At 43.2% G+C, this 15,011-nt stretch overlaps 1 protein-coding gene across 2 annotated transcripts in view; it reads left to right on the forward strand.

The window, feature by feature from the left end:
• Positions 1–379: 379 nt before the first annotated feature.
• Positions 380–15,011, forward strand: part of PPP3CA (protein phosphatase 3 catalytic subunit alpha) — a 200,743-nt gene continuing 186,111 nt past the window's right edge. Inside the window, exon 1 of one of the 2 annotated variants that reach the window (XM_063335805.1) lies at positions 380–641. In XM_063335805.1, coding sequence (XP_063191875.1) covers positions 584–641 — 58 coding nt within the window. In that variant the 5' untranslated portion in view covers positions 380–583. The remainder of the gene's footprint in view (positions 642–15,011) is intronic. The other variant, XM_063335806.1, reaches the window with a different exon arrangement.

Below are 15,011 nucleotides of genomic sequence, written 5' to 3' on the forward strand. Positions count from 1 at the left end.
GTGTGCAGCGCCGCGGGGCCGCGGCCGGTGTCGGTTCGAGACCCTGCGGGGTGGGGGAAAAGAAGAGACGGATCCGGATCCCGATCCAGTGCGGCGGCGGCGGCGTTCGGGGATCGGCGGCGGGAGGAGCCGGAGCAGCCGGCAGCGCGCCGCGGAGGAAGGAAGCGCAGGGCTGGCCGCTGCGTGTGCAACCTGGCTGTTCCTGCTGCCCGCGTCCACTCGCGGCTTTTCCTGCCGGCGCTGCCTGACAGCCGCCCCGCCGCGGGTGTTGTCGCCGGGGTCTGTGGCGGCGGGGTGGGGGGGGGAAGAGTGAGCCGTCCTAAGCAACCCGGAGGCGTGATTGAGAGCGAGCAATAATTAACTGGAGGAGGAAGAGGAGGAGGAGGAGGACGGGGGTGGAGGAAGACGAAGGAGGAAGGCACCGCGCGGCAGAGCCCAGCCGAGCCAGCCAGCGGCGGCGGGACGCGGCAACTTCGGCCGCAGCGGAGCAGCCGGAGCCCTGACCGCAGCGGCGGCCGCCGCCTCAGCCCGTGCCTGCCCTGCCCGAGCGGGGAGAGCCCCGCCGCCTCCCCGGTCGCCGGACATGTCGGAGCATAAGGCCGTTGATCCCAAGTTATCGACGACGGACAGGGTGGTGAAAGGTGGGTGCTGCGTCCCCGTCCCCCCTCCTTCGGCCGGGTCGTCCCGCCGTGCCCCCCCCCGTTCCCCCCCCGGCTGGGGTCGCGTCCGTCCCCACCTTCCCGCGCCCCGGGCAGGTACGGCGGGGCTGCCGGCGGCGCGGCCGCTGGAAGCGGTGGGCTCGGCCCCCGCGGGGGGGCTTGCATCGGGCCCCGGTGGAGGGTTTGCGGCTTCCCCCGCCTGCCCGCCCGCCGCTACATTGCAGCATTTCCCCCCCTTCCTTCCCCCCCCCCCCCCCCCCCCCGCGCCGCCTCCCCCTCTCCGCCTTGAAGGCGCTGCACAGGGCTGGCGTGAGAGAGAGGGGGAGCCCCAGCTTCCTCACCCGCCCCACTGCCTGGGGGAGAGGGGGGCAGGGTTCGGCCCCCTCCCCCAGCCCGCCTGCTCCGCCGGGCATCCCCCCTTCCTCCTCCTCCTCCGGACTGCGCTCCCCGGAGCACATCCTCCCCCCTCCGCCCCCCCAACCGCAGGCTGCGCCGCCGCTTGTCACTGCCGCTCGGCTCCCCGCATCCAGCAGGATGCCTGGAAACCTCCCCGCGCCCACAGCCGAGCCTCCGCTTCCTACACACACCCCCCTCAAAAAAAAAAAAAAAACCCAACAAAAAAACCCCCAAACCTCGCTGCGGGGGGACGGGCTGCGCTGCTTAGCTGCCCCCCTCCCCGCAGGGCCGCCGCCGCCGCGGCGGGGAGAGCCGGGACGCCCCCGCGGCACCCGCGGCGGGGATGCCGGGTCTGCGTGTGTGCGTGCGCGGGGGGAGCCGTGGGCGCAGGGGGGCCGCGGGCGCTGTGGGAGGCGGCGAAGGCTGCTGCTTCCTCCTCCTCCTCCATCGCCGTCTCTTGCTGACGGCCCGGCCTGCGTGGATGTGAAGTTATCCGGCAGGCGTAGCGTGGCCCTGCGCTCGCGTGTGCGTGCAGATGTGCGTGGGGGTGCTCGGCACAAACACGTACCGGCTCCATGATTATTTTTTTTTTAAATTTTTCTTTTTTTTTTTTTTTTTTTTTTGCTGGGTTTGGAAGGTATGCATGCGTGTGCTGCGAGCCTCGGCCGGATAAACAAATTAGAGTGTGGATTAACAACACATTGTGCCCCGCAGTACAGACCAAGGTCTTATTTAATGGGGTAGTGCCTGATTTAAATTGCACATGTGCGTTGCTCGGTGCGTGTGCGTTTAGTGGTTTGGTTTTTTGGCTGTGTCGTCTTTTTTTTTTTTCTTCTTAATTTTTTATTTTCATTTTCCGCCTTCTACACTGGCCACATAGCTGGATACGCTTGGATACGGGGTATTTCATCCGGTTGGGTTATAACCCATATACCAATCCCGAGCGTTATGGTGGAAAGCACAAATCCCAGATGCAGTGTGCATCCTTCCAGAACCCAGGAGGCTGGAGATTGAAATGGCCTTGGAATATACACACTTTTGTATTTACATGACTGTACACCAAAACTAAACACTCAGTGTAAATATTATTCAGAAAGGCATATTATTTATGTTTTTGTATTTGTGTTTACACCTGCCTTCTTATGCCTCTTTCCCTCTTAATTCTTTTTCTCTCCAAGTGAAATCATAAATCTTTAGATATTGTAAGAAATGTAAATACAAGCACAATAATATTTTTTTTAAAAAAATTACTTGGGAATTCACCTTTATCTTCTGATATCTGGAATATTTACTGCTTGTTGAAGTAGTCAGTCTGTTATATCACACTAAGAGTAGGCTTTAGAAGCCTGAAACAGTTCTGTAGGAACAATAAATGACCATCCTGTTGGGGAGACTTCTTCATGATTATGGGATGCCTAACTCTTTTTTTTTTTTTTTTAATTAAATCTGCCTTGGTCCTAACAGATGGCCATGTGTCCTGATCTATGCTGTCAGAACTTCCTTTGGCTTGAGTCGATATTCATCATGAGTAGGAATTATCTCTATATTTACAAAACCCTCAATGGTTTCAGCACATCTTAATGTGTTTTGTCAGTAATTGCTCATTGCATTTTTCACACATGTAACATCTCAAACATCTGAAAGCACCTTTTCTAAGAAAACTTAGCAGTATGTGCAGTTAGATATTTTTATAACGCAACTAGATCAGAAATCAACTTTGTTCAACTGAGTTAAAGTATTGAGCAAAAAGAACAAAACATACATGCTGCTTAGGTGTCCATCTCACCTGGTGACTGTTGCCTCATAATGTCAGTGTTTCACTGCAGACATGAAGATTTGTTTAACTGGTTCAGTCCTTTAATAAATATTGAATTCCTTTTATGCTCGTAAAATAGCATCTGAAGAGAGAAGTACATAGTAAACTGATTCTTAATAGGATTATTCTTTAATATATGATAGACACTTCACACTGCCTTTGTATAAATTGTAAGGAAATCGAGTAAGAAAACAATTGGTGTCAATAATAATAGAGATAGGAGGAGATTACTTTGTTGCTTCTTTCCTATAGGACATAGTTTGTACCTTTTTGAGATGAGCAACTGAAACAGGCTTGCAATGTTAAATGAATAAGAAATAATAATAATAACAAAAAAACAGGTACCTTGTAAGCACCTATGCAAGTAGTTGTAAAGAGGAAAAACATATTCTGATGTTGGTGAGATACAACTTTTTTAAAGTTAGAATATCATATCAAATCTTACTTGGAAGGGAAATGGTTTTAGCATATGTATGCAGGCTCTGGATTAAACTCTCTGTTTGCACGTGTGGGTTTTTTTTGTTTGTTTGTTTTTATTGTTTGGTTGGCTCTTTTTTTTTTTTTTTTTAAATCCTTTCGATTTACTGGTGCATGACAGGAGGTGTCTCCTTCTAACAACAATTCTGGGCTGGTTGGTGAAAATCCTGGCTCGGCGCGTTGCGTTGCGTAATGGTGGGGTGGGTTTGGGTAGGTTACGCTTCCAGCAGCTTGGTGCGGATGGCTTGTGGCTGAGAGCTGCCTTTTGGGGGGGTTGCTGTGGGCTTCTCTTTCTTGTCTTCTCATGCTTCAAAAGCTCAAATATACTGAGAAGTAGGGTATTTCCATTGGTGAGGGCTTCATCTCGCACTCATTTTGGTTTTACTTATTGAATTGCCTGAACTGCGCTTAAACTGATTTGAATCAAAAATAAAACGTGCTTTTGGGAGAAGGGGAAAAAGGCTCAGGAGCCCCTAGTGTTTATAAGGTCTTCGTCTTCTCCCACCTCTGTTATGCAGCTTGCGCACAATTACGTTTGAAGGTTGGAGTGAAATTTTTGGATCTGACACTGTTGTGCAGTTAGCAGTGTAAAGAAGAAATTCATGTCTGTGTGCAACGTTAAGTTTTCAGAAGAGAATTAACTCTTGGTAAAGTTGACAAAATTGTGTTCTGTTGAGTTAAAGGGAAAGAAGATCCTGTATGTGAATCCAGTGGATGCAGTTAGAGTTTGAGAAGTACTTTTTTTGATTTACTCTGTGGTCTCCTTAAGGTGGTACGTATGCTATGATGCAAATCAGACAAGTCAACTTTACTCTCTGGATTTTGTGATTCTGTAGAGGAGCAGTGCTTGGAATGGTCTGTTGACTGCTAATAAGATAACCTGTGTGTTCAGAGGTTCACAGGATCAAGGCTCAGTACAATGTATTGTTGCGGCAAATGCTGACTTGATGTATTTACAAATTGAAATTCCTTGCCCTTTTGTTAGAGGTATGAGGCAGCCTTCACCTGGACAGAACTGTCTCTAAGTTCTTGTTCTCCCTCAGGACTGAGAAAGCTGCTCCTTATCCACACTGCTTTTAATTCCTGAGACTTGCCAAGCCAGAGCATGGGCTTGGTTGTTCTTGTGAAGGTAGGAATACCTGTCCAGGAAAAACTGGACTGGGGATACTGGCTCATTCCTCATGGGTCACATACCAGCTGTCTGATGTCAACAGCTTTTGGGCACTACTGACATTAGCAAGATTTGAACCCCACTGACCTGGAGGGAAAAGCTGTGTATCATGTTACTTGACCTCCTCAAAATATTCAGTGTTGCGTTACTGCCTTCTAGAAATACTGCTCTAAAGCAGAGTAATCCTAAATAAAAACTTTGAAAGTGAACTGGAGCAGTCATACAAAGAAGTAAAGGCGGTATTTCTTGGAAATCTTGCTGTTAGCTAGGTACAATGATTGTTTTGATTCCTCAGGGCAGGTCAGATGGTTATGTGCTTTTGAGTGGTTTGTGAGTGTTTTTCGTGATTTATTTTTCCCTGGTTTGCTTTTTTTTTTATTTTTTGCTTTGAAGGAAAGTGGAGTTTTAATGAAATCCCTCCATCGCAGCTGTTTAGATGGGGTGCTGCCATGGCTTGTGAACCTTGGTGTTGGCAGTCTCCTTTCCTCTTGTGCGTTGCGTTATATCAACAATTGACAACACCCAAAAAAATAGACGCTGGTCTCTGCTGTCCCTGAACTTCAAACCATGTCACTGTTAATGGTCTTCTAATGTTCAGACTGGCCGTAGTTTGTAATATAATATGAATGCCAGCTCATGATCAATATGTTAGCCATCAGTGTTAATTTCAGATTCATGAAAGGTAAAATTGCTGTCAATAATGGGAAATAGCAATTAAGTTTAGAGTTTCCATTAGTCCAGGGAGACTTGTGTGTACTCGCCAAAGGCTTGTGCTCCAGGCTGTAATCCAGCATCGGTGTATTGCAGAAGCCTGCCTCTGTCTCTCTGGGAATCAAATGCAATTTTCCCAGCATAGATGTATCCTGAAAGTGCTGGGCTGCCCTTCTGTGGTTTTGAGTAATTGTGTGATGACCTGAATGTCGGTAGCGTTGGTGAATTAGGTATATATTTTGGTGTAAGTTTGAGCATTAGGAAATGTATGACAAGGACCGGTGTTACTTGGATAGTTATAGCTGTCTAATAACAGTAGATCAAATGGTTATGTGCCCCCCTCCTCTGAGGGTGCTGAAAACTCAGTATCTGCCCGATCCTCATGAAGGAAAGGACAGAGTTGCTTTGTAGCTGTTCATTGGCATAGGAAAGCTGACTCTAATTTTCTTTTAATTAATTTATCCTTGTAGTACTTAGGAATGTACTTGCTTGCTCTGGGGAAGCCTGCACCTGGGTTTAAGAGAATCCACCTTCATCTGTGTCAGAAAGGTGGCACTGGTACAGCTGGGGATTACCTGCTCTCCTCCGTACACTTTCACCTTCATTGGAAGGGATGGGTGTTCCTCCACCTCAGCTTTGGTAACTCTATAATCACAGATTCCCTGGTACCTCTGTGAAGCAAGCCATATGAGATGCAGCTGAGAGCAGAAAACAACTAAGTATGCTTGCATAGGCTTTATGGCTGCTTAGGAAGGAAAATGAGGTTGGCTTGTTATTTTCTTATAGGTAACCATTTTGTTCTTATCTCATGGTCAAAACTAAGTTAATACTTGTTAGACCAGTGGATTCTGTCAGCTGGAAGCTGCTTGGGCATTGCAGTTTTTATGTGGTTTACGCTGCGTAAACCTGTATATGTGTGTGATGGGTATATAACACTTGTAAAGGATTTTGAATGTAGTAATGAGAAACTGAAACAAAACCAAAGTACAGCGCTTCACTGTTATGCTTGTGGAATGAAGCTGGTGATTTATTTTGATTTGTGAACTCACTGAGCCTCTTAGTCATTAAGATCATTTTGTAAATAAGCCCTTTAGCAAAACAAGTCCTTTGCCGTATAGGCATAGGGGAAGGATCGTGCTCACGCGTAAGGGTGCCTTTCGTATGTAGCTATTGCTGCACTGCATAGGTGGGAGGCTTGTTCCCGTGCTCGGTATGTTGAAAGTGGCTTGCTGAGCCTCAAGACTGCGATGTGAGGTGAGGGACAAACTTACCTTGTTTCTGTGTTAAGAACGTGTTGTATGCGCCCGAATTCCACATTGGCTAAAGCTGTCTTCTGTTTCCTGCTCTTTTTTTGGCTAAGCCTAGCAAGAGAGCTGGTGCTTTTGATAACGGTGGTGGTGGTGAGAAACTTGAAAGAGGAGTTCATGCTGGATGTTATCAACATTTAACTTAATTGGAAAATATGAGCCAGTTGAGGTCATTTTCCATAGGGGGATGTTGTAGAGAACAGTTGTTTCCTCTCTATGCATTCCCAAACTGAATGGTATCTACTTCCATCACATGCGTGCCGCTCAGAGAGATAGATGTTGCACAGTTATGCGTGCCTTTCTGTGCAGGTTGTGGCAGGAAGATCAAATGCAAAATATATTTACCTTTGATTACATAACTTGATATTTTAAATTATTTCTTGTAGTTCCGTGACTTTCAGAACTCGTAACATTCCTTCCCAGCTAGTATTTCTAAAAGGATTTTCTGTCAGAAGTCATTTTGTCAATAAATAAGTACCTGTAGCTTGCATACCACAAAGTTGTCTTTTTTTTTTTTTAAGTTTCTTCTGTTTTGCTGAGTGGCTCCTACTTAAAGTACAAATGCAGGACTGCAATTTAAATTTGGTACTCCATTTAAATATGAATATTAATTCATCCAAAGCTTCCCAGTAATGTTGAAGCAGCATGTAGTGGGGGACAGTTCCCTCTTTATAGCTTTAAAGAATGTGGAGAAAAGTACTTCCTTAGGAGTATTTTAAGATACAAAGTTAAGCAAATGCTTTTCTCAAGCATGCCATAAAAGAAGCCACAAGTTTCTGAAGTAAAAGCCACTTCAAATCCTATTCGTGAAAAGGTGCCTTCTTATATTCTTTTGTATGTGGTTTCCCGAGTCAAAGGCAAGTTACAATTGCATAATGGTTCTTCAGCTGAACACTTAAGTCATTTCCTCTTCTGATAATCAGTCATTTACCTTGACTTTCCCCCATAAAAGATAATATTATGGCTACTCAATCAATAATGGTGGAAAGTATCATCCCAGTTCTGAAGAATTTTATAGCGTATATGCAGCCTGGTTCACAGAAGTGCATGGCTCACTGAGCGATCGGATTTATTATTGCTGGAGGTTGTACCCCAGGTATGTTCGTGTTGCTTTCCTTTTAATTATTAAGTGAAGGAAGAGGTAGAAGATCGTATTTGGAGGAACAGGGAGACAATAAGTGCTATGATGGTAATTTTTTCTTTTAAAGATAAAAATCTGAACTACTTATTCCTACCCTAGTTACTCCTCCACTAGAAAGCCGCTACTGTTGAAATAACACCTCCGGAATAGTACCTCCTTGACAGTCATTTACGTGCATTTTCATCTGACTATGATATCTATTTTTATAAGCAAGGTTAGGCATGTTAGCGTTGATATGGCAACACTGCTGTATGAGAGGAGAACATGACTGTCTTATTTAAGGTTGAATTATGATGCCAACAGAACCTCCAACTAATTTCCAACTAATACCATTTATGTTTGGAGCTGGAGAGGGCAAGAAGCAGAGTGGAAAGACACCAGAGGTCAAAATTAGTGGTCTTAGTTAGAAATTAATTCCTGGGTGTCTGGGGGTTGCATGCGCTTAAGGCATAGATGGTATTCTTTCCTTTTTGGGTGTATTTCATGAAGTTTTTGAACACATTTAGCTTGAGGATTGTCTACCACTTAAACCTCTTTCTACTTAGAAATAAAACTGTGCTGTACTGAACTTCTGTTGCAGCTTGCTTTTGTTTTCAGCGAGTTGTTCCTCTAATACTTTCTCCCTCTTGTGTTTCAATATGCCCTTTCTCTTCCCAACTGTTCCTTTCCTATGCTTCTGCCAACTTTTCTCTCCTTATTGCTCTTATATTTACTGCGAAGTACGTCGAGCCGCCTCAGTGCTGCCTGGTAGTTGTGCTTTGGGTGCGTTTACCCAATGCAAGAGGTTCACTGAACAGGGTGTCTTTCCTTTGGTGTGTCTATAAGCATCTGTAGGTGTCTGGGGAAGCACGTGAGAGTAAGGGAAGTATGTTCTGCTTCTTCCTCTGAATTCTGTTGTAATTCTGCAGCCAGCTGCTGACACTGTAGCTTTCTTTTCAGTCAATAGCTCCACGATCAGCGTACTGCTCAACCTCTACCCAACTTGTCACAGAAGGATGTCTCTTATTTTGCAGTTCAGCTGCTGCTTGCAGGTTGCTTAGCAGTAGCGTTGAAAACTAGCGGGGTGACTGTTGGTTTGAACTCGTGTAGTTTGCAAAAAGCTCTGAGGGCAAGCATAGACAGTGGTGTTTTTTGGTTAACTTGAGAAGAGAGGTGGTATAAGCGTGCTTTGGTGTCTTTATGAACAGACACAGACGTTAATTAGCAAGAGAAGGGAAGATTTGGAGAAACTGGTAGTATTTGCTTGAAAAAAAAACCCTGAAGCTCACCACAGATGAGTGAACGTTAAAACCCCTACCTTAAACTCTAAGCATAAAAGGTGCAGAACCTAGTCTGCCTAGAGATTATATGAATTTCTTTGTGGTAAGGGAAGAAAGAAGGAAAAACTGTGCTAGAATGTGGCTGCATTAAATCTTAGCAATAGTAACAGTTATTTTTCCATGTTTCAGGTAGGTATACGTGGCTTAATAACCTAAGTGAAGTCTGATGCATTACAAGGCTTTCAAAACTGAGAAATGCTATAATGGGATTAAACATGTACTGATGGAGACAGGTATCGGTATAACAATGCCGGTATTCTACACCATGTTCTTTTTCTCTGTCCCGTCTTTTGGAGGCATACAGCTTAGGCATTTTATTGCATCAGATTTGTGTTGGCCAAAATACTTTCCTTAAGTCGTCCTGACTGTTGCACAATGTAGAACTGATGGAGTGGAGCAAAAAAGCCTAACCTGCTATGGAGCAAATTCTGCTATAGTGTTGGCTCTGATACTTGCTATTATACAAAAATATCAAGCCTGCACAGTGTTGCCACAAGAAAGGAAGTGCACTTTGAACTTCTGATTGGAATGGTGAAAATAACATGTGTTAATAATGGGTTATGCAGATGTGATGCTGCAGACAGCCGAACACTCACTCTGGACATTGTTCAATAGGCTTAATTAATAGAATTCAAACTACAGGTTTTTGGCCTAATTTAGTGTGTAATTAGATTTTATTTTTTAATTTTAGCTTTTGTGAGTGTCTTTGAAGGTAAGTTCTACATTTTTTAAACTTTTTTTTTTTTTTTTTACTTGCTGATGGTGACAGCTCAGTAATTTTATGGCCGGATAAAGCAAAGTTCCTGAGTTATTAATGTTTTGAAGTAACCATCATTTGGAAAGAAATCCTTTGTGGTCTAGATAAGTGGTCCAAAGTGAGAAAAAGAGGCTCAGCTTCTAACATGTTTTCCGTTGCTGTATTTGGTTATAAGTGGGCATTTAACAATTATTTTTCTCTTTTGGGATGCTTTATTTTTATTGTTCTTTTGCTGTGGCTATATTGGTTACTTGTTACTGAGTCTCAGATTAGTTCCTATGAAGATGTGTGTATGCTGTGTATGATTAGGTGGTAGTCTCCTCTGAAGTGTTTGAATTCCTCTGGAAGTGTTTTTCTGGAAGTTGTCCTGAAGTGGACAAATGGGTGAAATGAATGGTAGTTTTCTTAATAAATTAGTGATTTCTTTGGTAATTAGATTGGGGGGGGGGGGAAGCAGCAATGCAGGAGCTTGTAGCTTTTTTCTGGTCTTATAGTTCTATATGGGTGATTTTGGAGGTGAAGGCACACGGCTAGAGAGTAACATATATTCTTGTATACGTATATACTCTTTTCTCTAGAAATGACATAAGATTACTTGAAATGCTATGTTCCAGGTTCTGTGGAGATTCTCTGTGGGAATACATGCTAGCTTTTTCTTTATCTGTCAAGGAGTAATGCTCCAGTAGAGAGAGTTGTATCTGAAAATTCTTTATGCATCTATATATGTGGGGTTTTTACTGCTTTAACCTTTTCTTTGCATTTGTATATTTGAATCCTTATGAAAAAAATCAGGTTTGGCTCACATAGAGTACAGTTAACAAAACAATTAAAAGCTTCTAGATGGGGAAGCCCACCCTGTTGTTAGCTCCAGAGAAAAGATATTTCATCATCCACTTTGGACTTGAGATAGTTTTACAAAGCACACCTCTTTTCAACAATAAATTTGGGATTTCTTGGCTGAATTCTGCTTTTGTTACTTGAAAAGACAGTTTTACTAATTTAGTACCTTTTGTTTACCATCATTTTTTAAGCAGTTTAACATAACTGACAATTTGAATGCAGAACCACTCATAGAAAACCCCTTCCTATCTGCCCCAAACACAAAATCCCCCATGAACAGATTTCTTTTTTTAATCAAGAGAATTTAAATAATTTTTTAGTCTTTTTTCCATGATGCTTGCCAAGTTTCGATTTGATGTAGATTACAATGGTCATACTGTGTTAAAACCTTTGAAAAAGTGCAACTGGTCATTAGCTGCAGTGACACGAACAGCTGTAGTATTTTATGATAACAGCTGGGAACAATCTAGTTCTCTTCAATAACTTTCTTTTATTGTTCCTTTCATGCCATTTTTAAAATGAGAAAGGGAGATTATTGTATTTGTCCTCTATTTTACACCAGGGATTTCTTCATAGGCAGTGGTGGCAATTAGGTATCAAAATATGGCGTTGCTGTTTGTGACTTGGAACGTTTCCCTCTGCAGGACCTGTTTCATAACCCGCTGAAATCTGCGGGAGTTGGAGTCTTTTCATTAACTTGAGTAAACTGTGAATCAAGTTGCCATCCTAGGACTTATAATTTTGTCCATCCTTTTCAGCGCGTGATTTCTCTTTGGTTTAAACTGCTTTGTTATATCTGATCTTACGCAGCTTAGGACAGGACAGCATTATCTCTTATTTTAATGCTGAGCAGAGCACACATCTACTTTGCAATGCTCTCATTTAGCAAGTGAAAAGGGACTTGCCAGTTTGTAGGTGGCTGGTTTCCCAAGAAGTAGTTTGCTCTTCTGTTGCTGTGTCTTCAGAAGTGTAGTCTAAAATGTTTTCTCTGTTATGTATGTACGGTTGGTTTTTATCGTTGGAAAAACAAGTAGGAGCCTTTTCATGTACACATTTTTTTTTCTGTGCTCTCTTACAAATGAGTCTTCTCCAGTAACAAGCACATCTAGGTTGCCTTATATAAAATTTGTTTAACTTATTTTTCTGGTGTAATTAGAGTAAGTCTTAATATTAAAAATCACACTGGTTGTACTAAAGATGTACATACCAGATCCGCGTAGGAGCATTATTTTCTTCCCCGAGAGACCTGCTGTTCTGTGTCACGCAAGTGCCGGTGTCTGTGCTTACTAGAGGGGAGCCTAATGGCAGAGCAAGGTATATTGGGTGTACAGCTAGGGAGGCTGGGAAGAAGAAATGAAGAGCCCAGTGGGCAAGGGGTGTGTGTTTTCAGTGCAGTACAGTGTTGCTTAGGGAATCCTATCTAGTTTAGAAATCAGAAGCAGAGGGCTGCTTTAGGAGTGTTTTGCCTAATGAGTTATAGTGGCTCAGGTAAATATCTTAGAGGTGTTTGTGTGCAGCAGGGCCAGAAGGCGTGCGGTAGCGACAAGGGAGCTTGGCTCTATCAACAAGCAGAGAACTGGCAAAGGCAGTTGGTGGAATTTTTAGTTACTCATGTACTCTGTGTGTATAACCCGAAGTTTGGTTTAGATTATCAGTGAGTGATCTTTCTGCATCTTTTTTAAGAAAAGCTTCCCGCGATAAGGTGCTTATAGTTTCTGTTAACTGTAACAACTTTTAAACTGTTTGTCCGTACATTATCAGTAGTTAGGAAGGGAAAATGACTTTAAGATGCTATCTTTTGAGCATACTGAGATGAGGTTACTTTTGGTAAAGGGAGGAAAGAAAGAGTGAACTTCAACACGTTTGTACTGCAGAAGGGTATGTACCTGTTTTCATGTCAGTTGAGACATTAGTTTCAGCTTCTGGGCTGTTGGCTACTTTAGCAGATACGGGTTTTTTTCTTTGTCACTTAACGTTCTGCTCGCCACCTCATTGGAGGAATGAGTATCCTTAATTTTTATGAATGATATGTCGAAGTCCCTTTCTCAATCACTCACAACTGAGAAATATGAACTCTGACATCTTCACAGAAGCACAGAATGTTTGAGGTTGGAAGGGACCTCTGCAGGTCATCTGGTCCAGCCCCAGCTCTCTCAGCCCTTCCTCATGGGAGAGATGCCTCAGTCTCTTAATCATCTTAATGGCCCTTTGCTGGACTCTATGCAGTTGCTCCATATCCAACAGTTTCTGTGTGAAACCTAAATGGAAATAAAAGTTAATTTATACACATAAAGAACTTGCACATTAGGGAATAACACACTCTTACCCTTTTTAACAAGGTACTGCTGCTTCCCTGGAGCTCTGAATCTCAGGTGACACCTACCTCACATGTAAATACTGTCTGTTTACCACATAGAAGATGAGGGTTATCACTGTCACTAACAAAAGTTTTAAATGCATGTGACTTTTCTTTTTTTTTACAGTATTAACCTCACATCTTGTATCCTATTGACACAGACAATGCTTCACCATAGGATATTGTTTGTATAACATAGGCTAATCTTAGAAGTACTGACAGTCAGAAAGTTACTCTGCGGATATCTTTTTGGTTATAATCCAGTTCCTATGGCTTCTGAATGTGTATTAAACTTCCCCCCCCCAGCCCGGATTTATGGGAGTTGAAGGAGGTGGAGTTTTTATAGTTCATTTTAGAGAATTTGCAACAGCCTCCTAGGCTGTGTTAGGAGGAGTGTTGCCAGCAGGTCAAGGGAGGTGATCCTTCCCCTTGCCTCAGCACTGGCAAGGCCACACCTGGAATGCTGGGTCCAGTTCTGGGCTCCCCAGTTTGAGAAAGACATGGACATACTGGAAGAAGTCCAGTACAGGGCCACAAAGATGACTATGGGACTGGAGCATCTTTTTGTATGAGAAGAGGCTGAGAGACCTTCGGCTGTTCAGCCTGGAGAAGACAAGGCTCAGTGGGATCTCATCCATGTGCATAAATACCTGGTGGGGGGGAAGAAGAAGGGGGAGTCAGGCTCTTCTCAGTAATGCCCAGTGACAGGACGAGAGGTAATGGGCACAAACTGACAACTCTCACAGTAAGTTACTCTTCTGGTTTTCAAGCACTGGCACAGGTTGCCCAGGGGGATTATGGAGTCTCCATCCTTGGAGACATTCAAAAGCCATCTGGATGTGGTCCTGGGGAGCTGGCTTCAGGTGGCCCTGCTTGGACTAGATGACCTCCAGATGTCCCTCGCAATCTCAAGCATTTTGTGATCACCTTACTGAACTCTTTTAAATGGATAATTAAAGCACTGTTTAGCAATTCACAGGCCTTTGGCCAAACATGAAATACAGAAATCTCCCTTCAAAAATTAAAGGTTGTGTCTTCTAATGAGGTGTTCTACAGGAAGAATGGTTTGTGGGATTACGAGGATCCACCATAAAATTACTTATTTTGAAATAGCAGCAAGATATGTTGAACTGGGAAATGATTTTTGATTTTTTTTTTTTTTGGTACCTTGAAAGTGGGGACAGACAGTGTGTCCACTGTACTTTGCTTTGGGCAACAGTAAGAAAAATGGAAAAAAGCTTTTATATGAATCTTTCGTGGTTATTACCAATGCTCTAACATGACCATCAGAAAGGTCTATTTTCTAATTACTGGGAGGAAGTGGCTCTCTTACTAGCCCTTGGTTCATCTGATTTTTCCATAGTGGCATGACAATTAAAACTGAGGGTGATGGCTATCAGTTAAAAAGCTTTGGAATTTGTAGTAATGATAAATGGCTTTGTCTTTCATCTCCAATAGTCTCTGGCATATTGTTTTCTTTGCTGCTTTCTCATGCTTTTTTATTTCCCTCTGAAGACGCACATTGCCCTGTAAAGCTGGCTAGGAAGCACATGAATATTGCATTTGTAAAAGTAAAATCAAACCTGTAAAATCAAGAGCAAGGGAATCTCTTGATGTGAGTGACAGGGAATGAAAATAAGCTTTGGAAGAGTTTGAGTGTGACAAAAGTATACTGACTGCTTCAGAAAAGTTAGTGGAGATACCACACTAGAAGTCTGGAGTAAGTTCTTGGGGGGGGGGGATCACCTTCATGGTTAATTAATTTGGATAATGGAGATAAATGTGGTTTTTTTTATAGTGAAAATGGAGCTTCCAGGGTTGCTCAGTTGACTAGATACATTTGAGGAAAATGATGGACGGATACTGTAACTTGAAGTGTGAATTGCCTCGGTGCTCATATAAATCATAAGGTATAATAAAAACCTGGGGCAACACACATCCCTATGAAGAAAGTTTAAATGCATTTACTGTCTCTGCAACATACTGAACAACAACTGGAAAAAGGACTTGCTAGTGCAGCTAATAAATCTTTGCCCTAATTATTTGTAATTAGAAAAGTGT

Source organism: Chroicocephalus ridibundus, chromosome 5 (assembly GCF_963924245.1).
Source record: "Chroicocephalus ridibundus chromosome 5, bChrRid1.1, whole genome shotgun sequence".
NCBI classification, from domain to species: Eukaryota; Metazoa; Chordata; class Aves; order Charadriiformes; family Laridae; genus Chroicocephalus; species Chroicocephalus ridibundus.